The sequence below is a fragment of the Kockovaella imperatae genome, assembly GCF_002102565.1.
Source record: "Kockovaella imperatae strain NRRL Y-17943 chromosome Unknown BD324scaffold_20, whole genome shotgun sequence".
Taxonomy (NCBI): domain Eukaryota; kingdom Fungi; phylum Basidiomycota; class Tremellomycetes; order Tremellales; family Cuniculitremaceae; genus Kockovaella; species Kockovaella imperatae.
The window spans coordinates 33,039-53,518 of record NW_019028960.1 but is presented as its reverse complement, the minus strand read 5'-3'; the positions used below and the strand labels follow the sequence as shown (position 1 = coordinate 53,518).

Here is a 20,480-nt window from a genome sequence, read left to right as displayed (position 1 = left end):
CTGAACATCACCACCTCGGAAGTCCAGACGTATGGTCTCATGGTATACCAACCGGCTTCATGGGATGGTCGAGAGACCTCGCTCTTGACTCAGTACCTCGCTTACATCCCCTCGGCCGATTTCGATACTCTGGATGCGTATATGAAGAACCGGAACTCAGCCCTGTTCAATCAAGATGGTATTCCTGGTCAACTTGCCGCTCAGATCAATACTGCCTACCCATTGGCTGCGACGGTTGACGGACCGGGCGGATCCAAGGACAGTACCTCGTCCGATGGCGGTGACAATGGCAAGACGAGAAAGATCATCATTGGGGTCTGCGTCGGCATCGGCGGCATGTTGTGGATTGGTCTCGTCTTCTGGATTTACAAACGCGTCAAGAGGTCCAACGAGACCAGCGTCCATCGACGATTGTCAGAGCACATGTCCATGTTTGGAGACTTTAGGCGATCAGAGTACGGTGCGATGGGAGCGACTGGAGGCTATACTGGAGCCGCTGCTGGTGCGGCTGCTGGTTACGGAGCTGGTCGTCGAGTATCCCGAGCGCCCTCCTTGTCCCCCTCCGAAATCGACGGTCGACCATCCTCGTTTTACGCTTCGCCCTTGGAGAACGACCGATCCATGAGACAGGTTCAAGGTGATCCATTTGCAGACGGTATGGCTACTGGCGTGTCGGGATATTCTGCCTATACCGGTGCGACAGGCACCACGGGTGGTGGAGACACACCTACAAACTATGGACCGAGCGTGTTTGGCAATTCGTGGTTTGCTCAACCTGGCGGACGAAAAGACATGCCACATCCGCCCGTACCTGGCATGACTGGCGGTGGACGCAGATCCCCACCTACCATGCGACAATCTCAGAACCCATTCGAAGATATTGTCACACGATCATTCTTGACCACTTCAGGTAGTATGGAAGGGATCAATCGTCGAGCTCCAGGCGTCAGCAAAGGGATGATATCTCAACCTATCTTGCAGCAACACTCTCTGGAATGGGATGAACAGGAGCATCGAGGCTTCGCAGCGTAAGAGGCTGTGACGTTATGATTGGACTTGCGCGTTCTCTGTGTATATACTTGTCGGAAGCATGGGGTTCCAGGACCCCCCATAGGACATTCTATATAGCCTTATTCCCCCCAATCCCTCTCGTAGCTCTTCCCTTTCCCATCTTCCTTTTGCTTTTTGGTCTTTTTATTTCCCTTACCTTTTGGCGTGTGCGTCTATCTACCTCACTAGTGATCATCTTCATCCTTTTCTCGTGTCTACATGCAGGTCATGCGTACGATGTCTCTCTGTCTCCGGACGAGCAAGTTTAGACGATACATTTTCACCTGTCAGGTCTGCGAGAATACAACACTCTATTGACCATGTCGATGGGGATATCCACCGCTTCTGTCGTTTCTCCACGAACCAAGCGGGAGTAGACATCTGAAGGTGGGTCTGTGGGAGATTCACGAGTTGGTATGTTGGAATAGGGATCTGCGGCCAAGCGTCAACTTTCAGCTGTTTCTGTTTGATGAAACATGCTGCCTTACCCGTTATGAAGGCCGGGGAGTCCAACGATGGGGTCATGTAAACTGTCAAACCTCCATAAGCTAGATATGTACACAGTACAACGACCATGAGCCAACACGGTATGACGATAGCCCATTGACTGCGGTGACGCAAGAAGTCAAAAAATGGGTCAATTGCCATTGCAAGATACACAGATACGCAAACATTGACCCACCGATCAGGATACCAAGTCCAACCTATTGAATCTAACCAATTGGGAGGTGAGAATGCCCAAGCGATGTATAGCCAGTATCCCAGGAACGTAAGAATGACGGCTACGAACCCGTAGACTTCTCTCGCGCTCGGTACGGCCGGCTCTCTATCGGCTTGTACGCCTTCTTCACCTTCACCGTGGTCCGGCTCGTCCGTCGATTCAAGGACACGAGAGGTATCTGGGCGGACCGCCTGGGGGCCTATGGACTTTGAATGAGGTCGTTGACGATGGCTTGGACCAGAATCTATAGGTGGCCAAGGGGAGATGGGAGAGAGAGGAGAAGTAGGTGCGGGAGGAGGGTTCTGAATGGTCGATGTCGATGTCGATGTCGATGTGGACCAAGATGTAGTAGACGTTTGGATTGGCAGAGGAGGCGCATGTTCATTGGACACCTCAGACTGACGGTCTTCCGCCGCCGGTGGAAGGCCATTCGTAGCTTCACAGAGCTGTTGCCTACGCCTCAGTGAGCGTCTATGAGACATGCTCGGGGGGGGGGGGGGGGGGGGGGGGGCGAATTCTCTATTGGTTCACATTCGGACCAATCAGGACATACTGAAAGGTTGTTTGAAGACGCTTGATTCAATGCAGCATTTCGGCTCTCTTCGTGCATCGTTCGTTTGGTGCATTTCGAAAAATGTTGATCGATATTTGGTTGATCCAATTTCACTTGCGTCTCGTTCGACACCTGCCTAAGGCGGATTCCCGACTAGAGCCTCACCGCCTACTCTCAAGATGGATATCGATGAGCTGAGTAAGTCACCGCTTTCTTCGAATGCCAGTCTGCACGCTGATCGGTTTGCTCTTTCCTCTCTCGACCCTGCCTCGATTACTTTTTGGTCCTCCCAATCATTCGTCCCTCGCAACACCCGACTCCCTCACATCTGCTACTCCGATACGCCTGATCGTGCTCTGATGATGTTACCTCAATTGGCTTGAAAATTCCCCGTCTCCTTATCGCTTCTCGCTGCCTCGATCCCATTCCACGCCGATTTCGTTGACAATTGCTCGCCACCAGCCGTTGACAACACCTACCAGCTCGGAGGTTCAGACGACGAACGCGAACGAGCTCAAAATGCCGAGCTCATCCAACAGCTTGAGAGGAAGAAGCGCTTCAGGCGGATGGCCGTACCGACGGATGACAACAAGGTCAAAGAACGATTGAGAGCATACGGAGAGCCAATTTGTCTCTTTGGAGAGGGCGTGAGTGCTATACTCTCTTAGGAGGGAGCTGATGGTCGCCTTCCAGCCTGGAGACAGACGAGATCGATTAAAATATGTACAGGAACAGATTGAACAGGCTAGAGGCGGCGATGTGGGAATGGCTTCAGAGTCTGATGAGAGCAGCAGTGATGAGGATGAGGTGGGTCTCTCGTAGGGATGCCAAGTAGAGGGACTGACTGGAGAGTCAGGAGGAATTTCATACAGAGGGGTCGGACGATCTGCTCAAAGCTAGGAGGAGCATCGCTAGGTATTCTTTATCGCGGTGAGCTGGATGTTCTACTTAGCAACTCGATGAGCTGACTTCGTTTTCAAGGGCAAAAGAGAGGATTGCACGACAACGTATAGAAGTTGGACTGCCCTTATCTAAAATCGTCAACGTCAGAAAAGAGCTCTTTGCAGAGATGAAAGTGAGTCGAGTGTTGTTGCCCCCCTTTGTGATCTCGCTCACTCTCCTGTTCGAAGACATTCAGCAATCTCGGATCTCAATTCGGTGACGATAGACCTCTCTCCTGCATCCGATTCTCCCCTAATTCCCAATACATCCTCACTACATCCTGGACTGGCGACTGCAAGATCTGGGACATGCCGAATCTCAATCCTATCAGTACGAAACGTGGTCATTCGGAACGTATAGGAGGTGCTGCCTGGCACCCTGATGCGACGCTTGGAATCGGTCCTGACGGAATCAACTTTGCGTCGGGCGGTGGTGAGGGATCAGTCAAATTGTGGTCGTTGTCAGGGTGAGTGTCAGGCGGTGTGCCCGAGACAAGGGGTCCTCTGATGATGTCGTTTGAGCAGGGAGAAACCCCTCGCGACCATGTCTGGACATTTCAATCGTGTGGGAAGAGTCGCCTTTCATCCTTCTGGAGCGTATCTTGGTTCAGCGTCTTTCGATGGGACATGGAGATTATGGGACGTCGCGACGCAAAAGGAACTGTTGATACAGGAGGGGCATAGTAAGGAAGTGTATGCTTTAGCGTTCCAAGACGATGGTGCATTGGTCGCTTCTGGGTGAGTAGGAACTGCCAAAGAAAAGAAATTCAAGATTGTGTGTGAACATGCTAACGCCCTGACCTTTTTAGTGGTTTCGATGCTATTGGCAGGGTGTGGGATACAAGGACAGGCCGGACAGCAATGGTGCTCGACGGACACGTAAAGGAGATTCTGTCGATGGACTTTGCTCCAAATGGGTGAGCCCTGCTGTTCTCCCTGCTCTCGCCTACATATCTCTCTCTCTCCTGACCACATTATGCTTTATCAGATACCAAGTCGCCACTGGATCAGGAGACGACACTGTTCGTATATGGGATCTGAGGGCACTCAAGACGAGCTACATCATCCCAGCGCATAAATCCTCCGTCTCAGACGTAAAGTTCTTCCGATCGACAGATGAACTACCGTTTATTCCGTTGAATGCCACCATCCCCTCAGGTCCATTACCAGAGGTTCCCGAAGCGCCAAAAGAGGAGGAGGAGGAGGAGCAGGAGCACGCCAAAGTATCTACCAACGGCGGCGATGCCAACGGAGTCAACGGGGATATCGAGATGAAGACTGAACCTTTGACCAATGGTTATTCCACCAATGCTGGCACAACTTCGGAACTACCTCGATCGGGATTGTTCCTTGTGACCGCTGGATTCGATCACAATGTGAGGATTTGGTCCGCAGACGAATGGAGTCTCGTCAGAAATCTTGCGACGGACGCTGGAAAGGTCATGAGTGCAGATATCTCGGGTGATGGGAAATTCATAGCGAGCGCTTCCTTTAGTCGATCCTTCCATCTGTTCGGAGGGGAGCATTCGCTGTAGTGGGACGAGGCCGAGCCACATCCAGTGTCGAGTGATAAGTGATAAGGATGGCACGGAGGAGAGAGAGAGAGAGGGAGAGAGCGCGAGAAATGACGACGCGTGTAAAAGCCAAGCTGGGCTAGCGGGCCTAGTCGATGGACAAGGACAAGATCCATTTTTTGTATGCAATAACAAAATGATTTTTTACCCTCATTCGCCGATCCACACACTCGCGCACCCAGCAGCAAGCTACCTTTGATATATTGGGATGGAAGATACAAGGAACACCAACAGTCTCCTTCCCCCCTCCTTCTCTCCCCTCCCGCGTTCCCACCTACAGTCCTCCGCTTTGACCCTGTAGCCTATTCATGAACCCCGCTATGCGACTCAAGTCGATACTCTGTCCGTCGGACTCAATAGCAGTGATAAGGACGTCGAGTGACTTTGAGAGGTATCAGCGATGTTGCATTTTCAAAGAGGCCTCGCTTCGCACGGCTCAGGCATCGCTTGCAAACCACTCACCCCATCAACCTTTTCCACGGGGACCTTTGTACAGAGACTGACCAGCTTTCTGTACTTGACCGCCTTATCCGCCGTTTCACCTTCCAAAGACTTGATACGATCTTCCAACACTTCACACATCCGATCTTCCCAGAGATTCAGTCGCTTCAATCGCATCACTGCATCCGCCTCGCCGTGCATAGGTAAAGGGATCGGATCACTCGACCCAGAAGCTACGGGTTGAGGAACACCCTGAGGAAGAGGTGCAAATGCCATGGGTGGTTCTCTTTCTGTTGAAAGCGTTTCCCGACCTGTCCAATCTTGACTATTTTGCATGACGGGCAACGTCAAAGCTTTGCGGAGATTATCACTCTTTTGACGCATTCGTTCAAGCTCTTCCAGGGCGGCTTGAGCATTGACCACTTGTAATCGCTTGTCGGCCAAAGCTTTCGTGCCCAGTCGTACTGATTGCTCCGTATTGTTCAGAGCAGTCTGTTTGGCAGTCATCTCGGCAGCAAAGGTATCGTTGATAGTCTCAAAGATGGCAGAGATGTCTAGATCAGGTTAGTGGATGGACCGACCCGGCCCCTGGCTCACTCTTCTGCACATCCCTTGATTGCCGCTCAGGTTTTGGCACTTCAGACTTCAGGTTGGCAATGATAGTCTCCGCTGGAGGGATCCATAAAGCCTTACTGGTCAGCGCTTCCGCGGGCTACGAACCCACCTCCTGCTCGATACCAAAGTCGAGAGGCTTTAATCCCAATTTGTTTGCCCTAGCTTTGTCGGCTCCAGCATCCAGTAGCAGATTCACCAGCGCCTTGTTACCAACTCGCGCTGCGACATTCAACGCAGTGTCCCCATGAACATCTTGCACGTCGACAAGGTTCTTCAAACCGACGACACTGCCATTCGCACTTGGACTGGTCGCTTCCTTGGCGACCCAGTCAAGGACTTGAGCCATATAACTCCTAGCTGATGAGGCCCGACCTTTAACTCCGGCAATCAAAGCTACATGATGAATAACCGTTCGATGCGCGTGGTCCAATGTCCGGACGGACGCAGAGAGGTAAGTCAACAGTTGATGGAAAGATCCCGATTCGGCGTGATTTGTTGTTAAGACTGAGCGGATCAATGGTGTCTCGCCAGCATAGTTGCCCCGATGAATATCAGCGCCGAGTTCAATGAGCTGAGCCACGATGTTCAGGCGGGCAAGAGCGCAAGCCCAATGTAGGGCCGTGTGGCCCTGATTATCTATGACCACGTCGATGTCCACTTCAGAGGCAGTCTCGTCCGTGACACCAAGAACGGATCGGATGTTGACAGGCTCATCAGCTGAAAACAGCGCTAACAGCTTTGATCTTGTTCGGGCAGAGACAGCGTTAGGCTTTGGCCGTAACGGCTTGGTGGACAACTTCATCGAGGCTGGGAGTGCAGCTTCGTTGACCTCGTCCACCGACTCGTCGTCATTGTCCTCGACCGGTCCGTCAGGCTTGACATCGTTGGGGTCGGAACGTTGTCGCTTTGCTGGTGGAGGCATCTCCGGAATGGTCTGCAGGTGAAACGTCGGATGAGGTTGTCCGTATTGATCAATGTAGACGCTGGAGTTCGCGGGAGGTAAACCCATGTTGGCGATATCCGCGGGAGGGTCCAAAGATCCGCCCGCACTTCTCGTTGGTGTCATCTCAACGCCTATACGTCGGTCAACAGGATACGCTGCTCCGGGAGTCTGATAGTAAATATTGGTAGGGTACGCCAGGGCGGATGGATGAGGTGGTATCCCCATGACAACCTCGCCATTGGTGTATTGACCACCTTGGAACGGCGAGTCCACTCGGCCTTGCATCGCGCCAGGATGGTAAGGCATGTGTGGCGCCGGAGTTTTCTGAGCCCGATCCGGTGTTTCACCAGTAGCCATAGGTAGGGCAGAGAGATTAGAAGGGGAAGGCTTAAAGTCGAATATCGGCGCGAGATAGGCAGTGACGCCGTATTGCTCTGCGAGTTCCTGTCCTCGTTGGAAGGGGATCCTGTTGTGCGTTAGGTAAAGAGTCTGAGAGCGGTCAAGAGGTGACCTACCATGTGCCTTGGTACTTGCCATCTGGAGATGGGATCAGCATGATTCAACTTCAAGGCTACTCACATCCACCCTGGACCTTCTCGTGCATGCCAGTCAGAATCTCCTTTTCCAGAATCTTGGTACGGGCAGATTTGGGTATCCCGGCGACTTTGAGAATCTGAGTCGCATTGACCCACCTGAGAAGCGATGAGTATATGCTAGGATCACGACTCCGATGACTCACGAATCAGATGTTCTCCTCATCACAGAAATGCCACGGATCATTGCTTCAAATACGGGGATCTGGGACAGACAGATCAGTCGTTGTATTTCTCTCATATGTGGCCGGCCCACTTACACCCGAATAGACGCTCGCATATACTTTCGCTGGAGCTGGTGCCATCCCACCCGGACCGATTCCATGACCCGGTTGACCCATAACCACACCGAAGACGTTGACACCTTGATGTGGAAGTTGTTGCTGTTGCTGCTGCTGCTGCTGTGGTTGCATGATGCCACCATTGGATCCGTGTTGTCCATGTGCACCACTAGACGGAGGACGCATCATACCTTGACCCTGATTCTGCATCTGCTGCTCGTGCATAGGCGGCTGCTGGATCTGGTGCTGACCCTGAGTATAAGCTTGCACGGGATGAGGATGCATCGGTTGGTGAGGTTGGTGAAGTTGGACATGGCTCGGTGTAGGAGTACCTTGGTTCTGTGAAGGCTGTTGATGAGCTGAACCAGGTCTTGAGGAGCTCTGAGGTTGTTGACCCTGCTGTTGTAGGTGCATAGGGAGAGTGTGAAGTGGAGCTGGCGTCTGTTCTGTGGCTGAAGGGGAGAGGGCAGGAAGGAGAGAAGGGTGGGAAGGGGTTTGAGGAGGTGGAAGGGATGAGCTATAGGTGATGTATATGAGTGTTGACATTTCTCATAGGGCTGTCTGTGCGCATGTATGCGACTGAGAAGCACCACGGTGGTGCAACACGACTCACCTGGAAGCCTCCATGTTGGTGGGTGTGGCTGGTGACAGATTAGAGGCGCCGAGAGTCGCTGAGGATCTGCGATCGAGCAGGCAATCCACGGATTCTTTGAGCGACCTGCGCTATGAGAACTTCTGTCTCGCGCTACTACCACTGCGAGAAGCCCACAATAGCCAGTCCTATCGCTGTTGTGGAAGCAGTCAAATGTACAAAGACGAGGCAGTCGAGATCGTGAAAGAAAGAGAGAAATTCAATCTTCTCCTCTGGCGCGTCGCGTCTGAGCCCCGGTTCAGGGTAATGCATAATTACATAAGCAATCCTCTTTCTGGCTCGTGGCAACGATGAACCACAAGGTGTGCATCTGGTATCCTATATATATATATATATAAATGTCCAGAGTTTCTTGACTCTCGTCCGTCCCTTTTCTGCGACCAGCGCAGTATCCTCCGAATGAATGTATATATATAAAATCTCAAGAACAACGAACAAAAATTTGGCGAGAGTCGATGCCGGTGATGGTATATAGACAGGATCAAAGAAGAGGAGATGCCTAAATACCACCGTACGCATCTTCGCCGTAGAACATGCTGACGCCTCTGCTCTCTGCTCGTTCGGCTCGAGCTCCAGACCCGCTCCAGCGTCTAGGGGAATCCGTGACGCTCCCGGGGACGCTCATGCCTCCAGGACTGGGAGGTGGGAATGCAGGTGAGGGGAAAGCTGGTCCATCTCCGAAAGGAGGCGCGAGGCCGACATCCGACTGGGAGGGTTGAATGTTCTGTCTGGCAGCTACCAGTGTCCTCTCGAATGGGTTCTCGTCACGAGTTGCGTGTTGACCGAGAGGAGATGCAGCTCGATCGGTCTGAATAGTCGTCTTTGATATGCCACTTCGAGGTGTATCCACTTCGGCGAGCGGGGACAAGGGTTGACCGTGGACATACGGGGCGGGAGGGTCAAGGTGCAACATTGGCAGTCGAGCAGGCATCTCGTGCGCGGAGAACGAAGAATGCGTCGTGTTGCCTGCATCGCTCGTTCTCGAGCTCGTCGAAGTGTTCAACTTGGGCGTGGGAGGTTCCAAGACGCCTGCGGCCGAGGCGACTTCACCGTACATTCTCTTTTGTTGAGCTGATTCGTCCTCGTACATGGTCATCGGTCGAGATTCGGTGCGAAGGTCAAACGTGCTCATTCGAATCGAGCTCATGGGTCGAATGTCAGGTAAAACGGCGGGCGGAGCGGTGGCTGTGTGGGGATAGTCCTTGGCGATGGGAGGCGGAGGCGGAGGTGACAAAGCACGTGCCGCCTGGCTAGGCGGCGTGATCGATCGGTCCTGAGTAGGGGGGCTGTGTCGTCTGTGCTCATCACCTGGTCGAGTGGGACGCAAGGGGGCTCCAAGAGGGTGCTTGGCATCGCCTCTCCATTCGCCCATGGTCGTGGCGGTATGAGGCGTGTAAGGAACTTCCTTGTCGTCTCCGAATGGACTGTGGGTAGAAGGCATATCGCCATACTGATAGAGATGAGCAAAGTCGTCTTCAGTCTCTGGAGCGGCGGGGCGGCCCATGGCCATGGAAGGCATCCCGTAAGGGGGATCTATGGGTGCGGGACCCAGCAACTGTCGAGTCGCTGCACCATGACCACCCATGGGAGGCGACAAAGCATGAGGTGAATCAGAGTCGAACTGGTCAGAGTACATATGAGGTGATCCATTTGCTGCGGCGCTGTAACCTCGACTGTCCAACTGCTCAAGAGGGTGAGACCTGTAAGGACCCTGATCGGCCGAGTGCCCTGCACCGTATCCTGCCCGATTCCCGTTTGCAGCCAGGTATTCCGAGTCGCGATAAGATCCATCAGGATTGAAGGCGTTCTGACGCGCCAACGCCAAAGCACGTCGAGAGCCAATGACTGGTGCAGCAGAAGCCCCATAGATATCATCGTTGTGGCTCGCCATGAGCTTTTCGTTGGGTGGGAAGGGACTGATATCGTCTTCTTGCATTTTGCTCCAGGATCGATTGTGGACAGAGTATTTTCGTCCAGACCATTTGCGCTGATAGCGCGTCAGTGGAAGATCTGCAACGAGCGAGCGAACTCACATAGAGCCATCCGGCAGCAGCTCCGACTAAGAGGAGAGCGATCAAAACACCAATGACGGCTCCAGCGACGTGACCGGAGGACATTCTGAGTTATCAGCACAACAAGCTGGAGACGATTCGACTCACTTGGTCGATTGGGTGGCATCTTCGGCGGTATCTGCGCTCGGACGCGCTGATGAGCTCGTCGCCACAGTCGCAGTCGACTTGACTGATGGCGTCTCGATGATGGTGAGGACGCCCCGGGTCGAGGTGGACGTCGGGATGGGCGAGAAAGACGGGGAAGCAGACGATGACGAAGACGATGTAAGAACCTGAGATGATCAGTCAACCGTCGTACAGGCGCGCAAGACATACCTTCACAGCTGACGAGCTGGCGGGTTTTGCACTCGATGTCGACAGGGTGGTTCCGCCAAACTTGTTGTAGAAAGAGTAGGCCGATGTGGTGGTGGTCGCTGGACCGTTCCTACCGGGTGTCGTGCCATGTTGTTGACCTACAGGCACCGTTGACAGCTGACTTGAGGCGATGGTAGTCCCTTTGGTAGCGGCTTGAGCAGCCATTCGACCTGTACTTGTCTGTTGTTGTGGTTGTTGTTGTGCTTGATTCTGAGCAGCCTGTTGTTGCTCTGCAGCTTGCATCGAGGCGATCTGTTGTGGAGTGATCCGCTTGCGCAAGTAAGCAGCAAGAGGGGATCTTGCCGCGTCGAAATCCCTAGCTTCCATGTCGAGCTCGGCCATGATGAGAGTGAGTCAAAGGATCAAGTGCTGTGCGGCGAAAGGGAGAGACACCAGCGTTGGTGATTGGGATCGAAAGACGGGCGAGGCGATTTGGTTTGACCTGCAAACGAATGGCTCGTCTCGTCCGATCGGCTTTGATGAAAGGAATGCAACGTACAAATGATATGGAGCCTGTTGGATGGGACTCGATGATGAAGATGGAGGCGGTGGGCGTCAAGCCAAAACCGATCAAATTGCGTTCAATGGGTTGGTTCGCGTTGATGAAATGTGGTATATCCTTGGAATGAATGTGGGGTTTGCCAGTGTGTGAGCAGAGGTCTAGAGGTCCAGCGAGCGTGAAAGGAGAGAGACGGGGTGGGAGAATGAGAGTGGTCGATGATGATGATGAGGATGATGATGATGATGATGAGGAGGAGGGAGGAGAGTTGCAAGATGTCAGGCAAGTCGCGGCCCGTGGGTATTTTTTCTTGAATGGTGCACGGGGGGGGGGTGGATGTATGTAAGTCTATGTGTCTATTTTCAAAAGCCACCACGGAAAAGAGGGGGGCGAGAGGGGGTGTGATTGGGTGTCAGAGGTGCAGCAGATGAGAGAACGAGCGTGTTTTCGAGGCAGCATGTATAATAATATCATGACAGAGAATCAGATATCATTCCTCTGTGTATACGATCCCACACTGCCTCTAGCTATGCGCTATGGCTCTACATCATTCGCCCCCCTCCACCTCATTACAATAAAGAGTCCCCGGTCCCATCGAATGGCTACTGCTACCACTGACCATGCGTTTATTGTGTTGTTATTGTGGTGGGTCCTAGCGCGTAAAAAAGTCTAAAACACGACCCCCTTGTGCATTGGCACACAAATCAGGGGGTAAACAGCCCAGGAAAAAGCGCCACCAAGACCACGTGCTGATCAGGTAGCTGGAGGGCAGGGTGAGCGTCCCAATAATACATACGGAATGTCTGAACAAGAACTCGAGGTGCCAAACGAAGAATGTCTGCAAAGATAGATGGGATGTCCAAGGGAGACTCACATGTCACGAGATCCCACATTGCACAGCTCATGCATTGTTAATCTTGCTTGGATGGCGGCTACAAATGACTGGAAAAATCACGGGGCATAGGGGAACGCTGTTGTCGGTAGATCGTGACACGTCATGACAAGACGATAGCACCTGTATGCACATACACATATGGCTTGATCGTTCGCCCACGCAGAAGCAGTCTCGGGAATGCATTTTTGTTCATGCTCACGAGATGACTTCTCATGCCCACTGCCGCGGTATATGCCCGAACAGCAAAATGAGCCGCGAGCCGACCGGGAAATCGGCAACCAGATAGGAGAGTATACAACAGGGTCTATCTATCCACCGTCAGATGCGGAATGAGCACGACAGTCAGGTCGAACAAGACCACAAGACGTGAGTGTATTTACTGTCTAGGACTGACATTCACTCACTCACACACACATTCATCCAGGTCAGAATGTTGTTTGCGACAGTTGCAAGCTACGAAGGATCAAATGCGATCTCCTGGCGCTGGCGGAAAGACTGACCGGTTCCAGCTCGTTAGAAACGCCTCTACACGTCACGGTAGAGCAAATACCTCGACTATCATGCTCGAATTGCAGAGGGAAGAACCTCCGATGCACCAAGACGGCCATCATCGCTTCGGCCAATACTGCGACTGGAGGGAGATCCATCTTGGAAGCTAGGCAGAGATTTGGCGATGCTACGGGATCCGTTTCAGGTCCAGGCGAGACGACGGCGACGACGACGACGACGAAGACAGTCCATTCTACGGGCCCGACCTCGACAGAGTCGATTCCCTCATCCTCCCGTGCTTCGGGTTCTATGCCAACTCGCTGGTCCCCGGAAACAATAATAATGGACTCCAGTGCGAATTCTACGTCATCTTCGTCCGCAGCGATGACAGAGAACATCAAGGCGCAATCTCAAGAACAGCCAACGGACTTGACGGAACTCGTCAGGCATCTCGTCCCAACCTTTGATATTGAAGACCCTACTTCATCCGTCGACACCTCTTCCGCAGACTTCGATTCCTTGCGTCAGAGTCCATCTGCAGCTCCCAGCCATCATTCCTCACAAAGCCTTAATGAGCTCGCCTTGTCTCTACAACACAGACTAGGCGAGTCGGTCGTAGCCTACACATTCAGTCAACATATGATCTTGACCTACTTCTCCCATCTCCACGCCTTTGCTCCAGTCAGTGATCCGCTCATTTCTGCGCACTAACCCTCCGCAGATCTTCGATGCTCGGGCCTTTCAAGCTGAATGGCAGGCTGTCGGTCAGCTATCAGATCATATGTCGCCGGATAGTCAAGCGCTATGCTCCGTCCTCGAAGCTTGGGGAGCCATGTGCTCAGATAACCCGATGGTGTGTATCCCCACTTCCCTCAGGGAACTGAAAGAATGCGTTCAGGTATTCGGAGTACAGGGCAATGAAAGCCTGCAGGTACCGAAAGGTATGTCAGAGCCATGTGCATAGCTGACGACCAGTCTTGCGCAGCGACGGGACAGTATGCTCTCAGCTTTGCTTAGCTGACCAATTGACCAGTGCAGTATCAGTTCCCGTAACAGGGCGCATTGGGGTCGAACTCGACTTCAAGTCTGCAAATCGCTCGCCTTACGAGCTCGTCAACGGGTTCTGAATCTTCTTCCTCGACCGAGTCCAACAGCCTTGGCCGCTTTGATCCTTTTCGTCATGTTGATAAACATCAGTGATAAGCGATCACAGGGATTAGAGCAAAGCTTCATAAGTGAGCTGTCGTATTCCGCCGGTACTGACTCCCAATAGCTGAAATGATTCTCAACGTCGTGCTGAGGCAGGTCAAGGCTCCTCAGCAAACCATTCTTCTCCGCCCATACGAGCCGTTAATAGCGAGTGATCGCGTAGCGGACCAGACGTAAGGGCTACTCGTACATGACTCGGCTGAATTCCAACAGATTTGGTCGGATCTTCTTCTCCATGCTCGTCACAGACTCCTTAATTGCGGCCGGCGAGCCCACCATCCCAAGCATGTCAGTGATCGGACAGATACGATGGACGTGGCCTGACAATCGCCTAGTCCGGACGAGGAATTCGACAGGGCATGGGTGTGGGTAGAAGAGATCAAACCGCGATTGTCAGACTGTCTGTACCAGAAACTATCGGTGCGTGACTCAATCGAGAAGCGCTCATGACCGCCAGTACAATATGAGGCTGTCCCAACTGGGCCGAGAAACTGCTTATTCGCTGGCGCTGCCTATGAAGCGCGGCAGGAAGATTGATGCCGACCATTTCTGCGCTCTAGTAAGAAGTATTTGGAAGAGACTTGTGAGTTCAGACAGAGATGGACCAGACTAGCCAACTGGTCAGTTGGCGATCAGAGGAGAGATGCTCATGCATTCGATGAACTGCACATTATGCGATCCATCGCAATGTCGCCCTGACAGTTCGGCGGCTTACTACGCTGCTGGCGCCTTCGTGGGTAGAGGCTCCAAAACATGTTCCGACTGACATCGACTCCAGCTGCTAGGTATGCTGACTATGAAGGGAAGGGTCCTCTGACTCGCCCTTCAGACAACCAAAGGCTCATATCGGTGTATCTCGGCTTCATCCTACATCGTCTCGTGGAGGTGAGGCTAGCCGAATACAAGGCTACGGTACACCTCATGTCCCACATTTCATCTGCCGGATTGGCAGATCTTTGCGCATTACAAATAGAAAGCCTCGACCTCGTCCTACAGATCTGTCGGCTTGACCTGGACATTTACGAGGTGCGAATGCGGTCGTTGCACATATTGCTTATTACATGCCTAGCGACTGCTTCCTAGCGGTGTACTCTATTGTGTGTCTGTAATCTCGACCGTTTTCTGATCGAGTCCAGCTGCACCAGTGTTTGGACGGGGTATCATTGCCCTCGCCTCATTCCTGGTCAATATTCCCACGAACGAGCAGGGGTATCCATCGAATACGGTGAGTTGTGCCTTCTAGGGGTTGGGAAACCGTTACGTTGACAATTTTTCCAAGCCCGGAGGCTTCGGTTGGACTCATCATGCCAAACATGCGGCGCTGGAGACTTGTAAGAAGGGTCTACATCAGGTCGTGAGTGTCGCTCTTGTTGCTCTTTGAAAGTTGTCCGACTGATGTGTCCCATAGGGTTGGTGTGAGTGTAATTCGGTGGACTAATCTGGTTTCGCACTAAGTCGTGCTTAGCTCTTGGCGAAGTCGACGAAGTCCTCGACAGGATGGAAGCTGTCCTGGAACGATTCGACTCGATGGACACGGACGAGCTCAGTCGCAGGATCGAGGACAAGTCTGAGGCCATTCAGGTAGATTCTTGTGGGACGAGTTTGTCAGACACGGTGGAAGACGAGCAGCTATTGTGGTCTCGACCTTCGGGAAGCCTTACTACAGGCCCTGATCCATCAGAGGACTGGGAGCAATTCCTAGACCTGTCACCTGCATCTCACCATTGATTGTATCCCTGCAGACGCGGTTTGCGCTGCAATTCGACGTGGCAAGGAGACAATGATCATAGTCATTCAACGTCATAGGCATGCATCTATCTTGGCACCTCCGCGTCCTCACAATCGCGGTAACGGCTAGTCTTGATACCGATCCCTGACTAGGAATCGGGTGACGGGGCCTTTGAGATACCAGGGCCTCTTCCTCAGCTTCACCTCTTGTGAGACAGTCGCACGATGATTGACCAACCCGATTTCAAGGTCATTATTACACACTCCTGCGGTATCCACCTCCTCCTTGCCTGCTGGAAACCATTTAGGCAGCGAGATGGTCAGGAAGAGTGTATAAATGACGCTATTCCTGATCAGGATTCCGCCCGACCTTGAACATCACTCACTATTCGACTGAGATCTGTAGGACCCAGAAAGCTGCTAGAGATCTCGCCGGGGAATCTGGGTTTACTGAGTACGTTTGAGCCACCCGGTACGCCCCAGTGGTGACCATGCCAGCAGCGAGCGACACTAAGAAAGCAGTTCTGATCACGGGCAGCTTGAAGACTTTGCCCGTCACGATGACCAAGACTAGCAAAAGACTAGAGATGCCTGGAAAGTGAGGTCAGTATGGATGGATGGGGAGAAAGCAGGAAGGATGAATTAACCTAGAGACAGGATGTAAGAAATCTCTCTGAGGATCCTGACAACTTGCAGGAGGTTTGGGTGGGCGGGAGATTGAGACGAGACGATACCCGATACCACAAAGATCACAATGGTCGATATCAACGCGACCAATAATCCATTCTTCACAGCATTGAGCCATGTGGGTGGATGACGAGAGCTACTCGAGTGATACTGAGCCGAGATGAGCCGTTTCCAAGCTATGATCACCGGCTCGATCAGGAACAAGTACCCTACTGAAATCAGGACGAGCTCAGCCACGAGCAGTCCCAGACTGTAGCTCGATACTTTGGACATGATAGCTCGGATGATGAGGGATGTCATTCGGCAAGTGAAGAACATGGCTGGCCGGAGAAGGAGCAAAGAGCGATACTGAGGGGAGACGATCCTCCAGATCAGGACAGGCAAAGTCAAGGCGTACTGTGGATATGTCAGTCATGCTCAGGCTTGATTTCCCTCACCAGTACGATGAAGAGAATGGACGGTGCGAGGTCTCGAGAAGTCGGAAAGCCACCCGTGAAGTTGATGTCCTCCAGAGTGTTTTCTCCAGGCTCGAGAATGATATCTAGGCTTCCTTGCTGAAAAGACATGGCTGTTATCTCGAAAGGTGAGTGAGGGTTAAAACATCAACAGCAGGTCAGTGACGCTTGAAGTGTATTATTCTGACTCCTTCTTAAAAGGCCAATCATCTGCATGTCTCTTCCTTGACACTGCGGCTCATGCAACTGTCTAGCAGGGAGGCAACACACTGTGAGTAGAAGAACCGTGTAGGACAAAGCATTTCGCCTGGTTTTCGACCAACATAAAATGACGTAAAGCCCGGATCCCCTCGGATCCCATCGCTTCCGTGTCTTCAAAGCGCAGAAAGTGATCCACACATTGGTCGGACAAAATTTCCCACTGTTCTGAGCAATTTGAAAGGTGATCGCAGGCTAGCCAAACTGGGTAGGATCAAGTTGGTTTCAACGGAAGAACCCTTATGCACCACCTTTACGTGCCGTCCAATGGCGCTTTCGCCAATGGCCATGCCACACTCGCGCTCGCCACTGAGCGGCGATCTCCGCTTCTCGACATGAAATCTTTGAGGAAGATGAGGGTTTTGGTCTTACTTGTCTTATTTGTGTGATTATAGACATCATGAACGCAGTAGCTTCGTCCTCAGGGACTCAGAACGGCTCTTCTGGCAAGAAGAGCAAGACAAATGTTGAAATGGAGGAAGCAGATCAAGTCGTGAACAAGAACAAGCGTCACCGGAAGGATAAGCGTGAGTCTCTTGCTAGACTTTGTGAAATTTTTCAGGTCGGACCTTGACTGACCATCATCAAGCATGGGATACGGACGATATCGACCAGTGAGCAGCTGTCAGAAAGTTCATCACAAAAGTAGACTGACTCTGAGACTTAGCTGGCACATTGAGCCGATGCCTCAACCTGACCCTTTATCTCACAAGCCATTCCTCGAAGAATCGTCTTTCGCACTCCTCTTTCCAAAATACAGGGAACCATACCTGCGGTCCGTGTGGAGCAGCATCACCACAGCTCTCCAATCGCATGGTCTGGCTTGTGAATTGGACCTGGTACAGGGTAAAATGACGGTCAAGACTACTCGAAAGACTTGGGACCCCTATATCGTCTTTAAAGGAAGAGACCTTTTAAAGTTGTTAGCGAGAGGTGTCAATGCTCCTCAGGTGAGATGAGATGATCATCTCCGGGATAGCTGCTGACCGGGATAAAAAGGCGTTGAAAGTTCTACAAGATGACATTGCTTGCGATGTGATCAAGATTGGTGGTTTGGTACGAAACAAGGAGAGATTCGTCAAGCGTCGACAGAGGCTAGTCGGACCCAACGGAAGTACGCTAAAGGTGAGCTCCAACGGCCATCGCGCGAGCCTCATCGATGAGATCACCGTCTGACATTGTCACAGGCAATCGAGCTTCTCACTGAATGCTACGTTCTCGTTCAAGGCAACACTGTCTCCGCTATGGGCACATTCAAAGGTCTCAAAGAGGTCAGACGGATCGTCATTGATTGTATGAACAATATCCACCCGATCTACCGAATCAAAGAGCTCATGATCAAGCGTGAGCTCGCCAAGGATCCAAAATTGGTCAATGAGAACTGGGACAGATTCCTGCCTAGTGAGTGAAGGCCTCAGAAGCGAGTGTTGATGGTTTCTCCAGAGTTTCAACGCCGCCACCTCAAGACATCCGAAAAGACTGCAAAGAAGAACGCTGTATTGGAGAAAAAAGCACAGGCTCAACAAGCAGCAGCTGAGAATCCGAATGCTATTCCACTACCACCTGTCCCGACGACTGCAGCGAAGAAAAAGACGTACACTCCTTTCCCTCCACCCCAACAGCCTTCCAAATTGGACCTCCAGATGGCGAGTGGAGAGTACTTCCTCAAACCCAAAGAACGCGAGGTTATCGAAAAGAGAAAGAGAGAGGAAAGACAGGCTGCCAAAGCGGAGGAAAGGCGAGCTACGAGAGAGGAGGCTTTCATACCACCTCCGGAGCACGTCGAAGCTTCTGTTGCAGAGAAGAAGATGAAGAAGAAGAAAAGAAAGTTGGAGGAGGAATAGACGACTGGATGCACATGACTGTCCGATTAGATTCGATGATGCATATAGGTGTCATACAAAATAAGATGGTGTTTGCTGAGAGGAGGACCCATCAGTCATTTGCTGTCCCGCTTATTGGCTCACCAAACGTCTCAATGCGGGGTTTTTCTGATCCGTTTGATTCTCGATCGCTGCTGAATATACTTTGAAGCTCGTCTGACCATTCGTATCCACTTGCATGACACTCGCTTGGTTACCACACCGATAGCAATAATTCGGCGCCGACCAAACTGTCACAAGGGAATCATCAAACATGTGTTTGAACCCTTCTTGGACTAGCTGATGGGCTCTAGCGATTAATTTGAGAGAGTTGATATGGTTGAACTGAGACGACGATTCAGTGCCTGTCCGTCGGACCTGAATTGACTGACCTCCGCGGTGACTTTAGAGCCGAACAACCAGCCTGCCCCTCTCGGACTGACGGCCCATGATTCCACTTCGTCCGGATCAGACCACATGAGGTCTAAGTGTCAGAAGAGGTCATAAGGTACAGCAACCCACCACAGAAGGCACCTTCGTTCGGGACCTCTTGCGCCCTAGGTAAGATTCTGACTTGATCTAGTGTTCTAATGTCGGGTGAAAGACCTCCATGAACACATAATATCTCCGCATCAATGATCTGGTCAGTGGTATCAGCAAAGATCTCTTAAGGTAGTACAGTGGTCCACTCACTGCAGCCAGATTTAGATGATCGAACACTGTACAACAGGCCTTCCACACTGATGGGTTGCCGTACTTTTGCATACACTCCTCTGCAGTGGATGAGCTCAGATTTCGACTGACATAGCTAGCTCACCGTAGAAGCCATACACCTGAGTGATCTGTCGACTCTCGTGATTCCCTCTCAACAACGTGACCTTGTCCGGATACCTTGATGGCATCAACAATGCTTCAAATGCTCATGCTCACCGAGCTTTTAGAGCCAGTAACAGTGAAAGTGTTTCCAAGCTGTAATACCCTCTATCGACAAAGTCTCCCTGAAAACCAAGCTTGGATAAGCTCTGATGCAGTGGACAACCATACCAGCGTACGTACCATGAATATATAGTTCGTCTCTGGGACTTCTCCTCCCTGCCGGAAGATCTCCAAAACATCCCAGAACTGTCCGTGGATATCCCCACAGACAGTCACTGGACTCTGGACCAAGTGGACATTGGATTCCTCCAGTAATAGGTCTCGGACTCGGGCACATAGAGCCTTCATTTGACGTTCTGGAAGGTGTTTACATTGTCGGATCTGACCGAGCATCAGCCAAAATGTATCTCAAAGGGTTCTGGCGACCTCCAAGCTCACTCACATGAGCTATCCATTGATCCGGATCAGACGATGCGGGGACTGCCACCGGCATCGTAATCGGTGAAGCGGAGCGATGGCAAATGTGAGTGTGAGGGGGATCGTCGCAGGAATCAGTGTAGGGATTTCAGCTAGAAGGACATTTGCAGGGACCTGAAAGCTAGAAGCGGATCGACGCTGAAGTCCTCGCTCGCGGTCCTCGCTACCGCTTTCGTCGCTCTAAAGTATCACTATCAATGACCGCTACGCACGAGACATCTACATTTTGGGATAAAATGGGACAGGATAAATAAT

At 52.0% G+C, this 20,480-nt stretch overlaps 9 protein-coding genes across 9 annotated transcripts; 4 read left to right on the top strand and 5 right to left on the bottom strand.

Moving 5' to 3' along the window:
• Positions 1-39: 39 nt before the first annotated feature.
• BD324DRAFT_585049 (hypothetical protein) lies at positions 40-1,032 on the top strand (the record flags this gene model as incomplete). The annotated part of the gene is made up of 2 exons (XM_022013719.1): positions 40-460; positions 524-1,032. 2 exons carry the CDS (start codon positions 40-42, stop codon positions 1,030-1,032), a joined length of 930 nt encoding a protein of 309 aa, XP_021867823.1.
• Positions 1,033-1,310: 278 nt separating this feature from the next.
• On the bottom strand, positions 1,311-2,281 carry BD324DRAFT_639575 (PIG-P-domain-containing protein). The gene is made up of 3 exons (XM_022017250.1): positions 1,733-2,281; positions 1,539-1,657; positions 1,311-1,482 (listed from the first exon to the last, which is right to left on the bottom strand). Exons 1-3 carry the CDS (start codon positions 2,251-2,253, stop codon positions 1,331-1,333), a joined length of 792 nt encoding a protein of 263 aa, XP_021867822.1. The 5' UTR covers positions 2,254-2,281; the 3' UTR covers positions 1,311-1,330.
• A 90-nt stretch (positions 2,282-2,371) lies between these two features.
• Positions 2,372-4,983, top strand: BD324DRAFT_639571 (RNA processing-related protein). Its single transcript, XM_022017249.1, has 9 exons — positions 2,372-2,522; positions 2,787-2,971; positions 3,018-3,131; positions 3,181-3,254; positions 3,306-3,399; positions 3,455-3,732; positions 3,791-4,003; positions 4,075-4,182; positions 4,254-4,983. The coding sequence occupies exons 1-9, from the start codon at positions 2,504-2,506 to the stop codon at positions 4,798-4,800; spliced, it is 1,632 nt and encodes a 543-aa protein (XP_021867821.1). The 5' UTR covers positions 2,372-2,503; the 3' UTR covers positions 4,801-4,983.
• BD324DRAFT_639565 (hypothetical protein) lies at positions 4,984-8,547 on the bottom strand. Its single transcript, XM_022017248.1, has 8 exons — positions 7,692-8,547; positions 7,578-7,636; positions 7,418-7,530; positions 7,354-7,375; positions 6,005-7,304; positions 5,878-5,968; positions 5,302-5,834; positions 4,984-5,221 (listed from the first exon to the last, which is right to left on the bottom strand). The coding sequence occupies exons 1-8, from the start codon at positions 8,256-8,258 to the stop codon at positions 5,114-5,116; spliced, it is 2,793 nt and encodes a 930-aa protein (XP_021867820.1). The 5' UTR covers positions 8,259-8,547; the 3' UTR covers positions 4,984-5,113.
• A 316-nt stretch (positions 8,548-8,863) lies between these two features.
• Positions 8,864-11,132, bottom strand: BD324DRAFT_610594 (hypothetical protein; the record flags this gene model as incomplete). The annotated part of the gene is made up of 4 exons (XM_022014205.1): positions 8,864-10,351; positions 10,398-10,482; positions 10,524-10,708; positions 10,752-11,132. The coding sequence occupies 4 exons, from the start codon at positions 11,130-11,132 to the stop codon at positions 8,864-8,866; spliced, it is 2,139 nt and encodes a 712-aa protein (XP_021867819.1).
• A 1,184-nt stretch (positions 11,133-12,316) lies between these two features.
• BD324DRAFT_658310 (hypothetical protein) lies at positions 12,317-15,709 on the top strand. Its single transcript, XM_022018880.1, has 18 exons — positions 12,317-12,550; positions 12,609-13,354; positions 13,395-13,526; positions 13,572-13,614; positions 13,649-13,668; positions 13,707-13,908; positions 13,947-14,055; positions 14,096-14,170; positions 14,218-14,302; positions 14,340-14,465; positions 14,508-14,615; positions 14,661-14,667; positions 14,712-14,908; positions 14,952-14,979; positions 15,019-15,107; positions 15,162-15,236; positions 15,291-15,297; positions 15,348-15,709. Exons 1-18 carry the CDS (start codon positions 12,514-12,516, stop codon positions 15,608-15,610), a joined length of 2,349 nt encoding a protein of 782 aa, XP_021867818.1. The 5' UTR covers positions 12,317-12,513; the 3' UTR covers positions 15,611-15,709.
• A 1-nt stretch (position 15,710) lies between these two features.
• BD324DRAFT_684197 (hypothetical protein) lies at positions 15,711-16,921 on the bottom strand. The gene is made up of 4 exons (XM_022019209.1): positions 16,735-16,921; positions 16,258-16,693; positions 15,997-16,201; positions 15,711-15,953 (listed from the first exon to the last, which is right to left on the bottom strand). The coding sequence occupies exons 1-4, from the start codon at positions 16,861-16,863 to the stop codon at positions 15,737-15,739; spliced, it is 987 nt and encodes a 328-aa protein (XP_021867817.1). The 5' UTR covers positions 16,864-16,921; the 3' UTR covers positions 15,711-15,736.
• Positions 16,922-17,393: 472 nt separating this feature from the next.
• Positions 17,394-18,902, top strand: BD324DRAFT_639544 (hypothetical protein). The gene is made up of 6 exons (XM_022017247.1): positions 17,394-17,537; positions 17,600-17,624; positions 17,678-17,960; positions 18,010-18,135; positions 18,198-18,411; positions 18,454-18,902. The coding sequence occupies exons 1-6, from the start codon at positions 17,411-17,413 to the stop codon at positions 18,852-18,854; spliced, it is 1,176 nt and encodes a 391-aa protein (XP_021867816.1). The 5' UTR covers positions 17,394-17,410; the 3' UTR covers positions 18,855-18,902.
• BD324DRAFT_647276 (Metallo-dependent phosphatase-like protein) lies at positions 18,903-20,425 on the bottom strand (the record flags this gene model as incomplete). Its single annotated transcript, XM_022017639.1, has 9 exons — positions 20,191-20,425; positions 19,929-20,129; positions 19,803-19,870; positions 19,690-19,763; positions 19,566-19,645; positions 19,395-19,512; positions 19,265-19,356; positions 18,978-19,217; positions 18,903-18,929 (listed from the first exon to the last, which is right to left on the bottom strand). The coding sequence occupies exons 1-9, from the start codon at positions 20,239-20,241 to the stop codon at positions 18,906-18,908; spliced, it is 948 nt and encodes a 315-aa protein (XP_021867815.1). The 5' UTR covers positions 20,242-20,425.
• Between the last annotated feature and the right edge of the window lie 55 nt (positions 20,426-20,480).

Excerpts from the sequence above, each read along its gene's own strand:
- BD324DRAFT_684197 (XM_022019209.1), bottom strand. The coding sequence starts at position 16,863 with ATGTCTTTTCAGCAAGGAAGCCTAGATATCATTCTCGAGCCTGGAGAA. Across the intron at positions 16,694-16,734 it reads CCATTCTCTTCATCGTACTG|TACGCCTTGACTTTGCCTGT; the intron begins GTGAGGGAAATC and ends ACATATCCACAG. Across the intron at positions 16,202-16,257 it reads TTCTTACATCCTGTCTCTAG|GCATCTCTAGTCTTTTGCTA; the intron begins GTTAATTCATCC and ends CTCACTTTCCAG.
- BD324DRAFT_658310 (XM_022018880.1), top strand. The coding sequence starts at position 12,514 with ATGAGCACGACAGTCAGGTCGAACAAGACCACAAGAC. Across the intron at positions 13,669-13,706 it reads TCTTGCGCAGCGACGGGACA|TGCAGTATCAGTTCCCGTAA; the intron begins GTATGCTCTCAG and ends CCAATTGACCAG. Across the intron at positions 13,909-13,946 it reads ATTAGAGCAAAGCTTCATAA|CTGAAATGATTCTCAACGTC; the intron begins GTGAGCTGTCGT and ends GACTCCCAATAG.
- BD324DRAFT_639571 (XM_022017249.1), top strand. Across the intron at positions 2,972-3,017 it reads TTTGTCTCTTTGGAGAGGGC|CCTGGAGACAGACGAGATCG; the intron begins GTGAGTGCTATA and ends GTCGCCTTCCAG. Across the intron at positions 3,255-3,305 it reads GCTAGGTATTCTTTATCGCG|GGCAAAAGAGAGGATTGCAC; the intron begins GTGAGCTGGATG and ends TTCGTTTTCAAG.
- BD324DRAFT_639544 (XM_022017247.1), top strand. The coding sequence starts at position 17,411 with ATGAACGCAGTAGCTTCGTCCTCAGGGACTCAGAACGGCTCTTCTGGC. Across the intron at positions 17,961-18,009 it reads GAGGTGTCAATGCTCCTCAG|GCGTTGAAAGTTCTACAAGA; the intron begins GTGAGATGAGAT and ends CGGGATAAAAAG. Across the intron at positions 18,136-18,197 it reads CCAACGGAAGTACGCTAAAG|GCAATCGAGCTTCTCACTGA; the intron begins GTGAGCTCCAAC and ends ACATTGTCACAG.
- BD324DRAFT_639575 (XM_022017250.1), bottom strand. The coding sequence starts at position 2,253 with ATGTCTCATAGACGCTCACTGAGGCGTAGGCAACAGCTCTGTGAAGCT. Across the intron at positions 1,658-1,732 it reads TGGACTTGGTATCCTGATCG|TCAATGGGCTATCGTCATAC; the intron begins GTGGGTCAATGT and ends GCGTCACCGCAG. Across the intron at positions 1,483-1,538 it reads CTCCCCGGCCTTCATAACGG|ATCCCTATTCCAACATACCA; the intron begins GTAAGGCAGCAT and ends GCTTGGCCGCAG.
- BD324DRAFT_639565 (XM_022017248.1), bottom strand. The coding sequence starts at position 8,258 with ATGTCAACACTCATATACATCACCTATAGCTCATCCCTTCCACCTCCT. Across the intron at positions 7,531-7,577 it reads ATGAGGAGAACATCTGATTC|GTGGGTCAATGCGACTCAGA; the intron begins GTGAGTCATCGG and ends ATCGCTTCTCAG. Across the intron at positions 5,222-5,301 it reads CCGTGGAAAAGGTTGATGGG|TCACTCGACGTCCTTATCAC; the intron begins GTGAGTGGTTTG and ends TACCTCTCAAAG.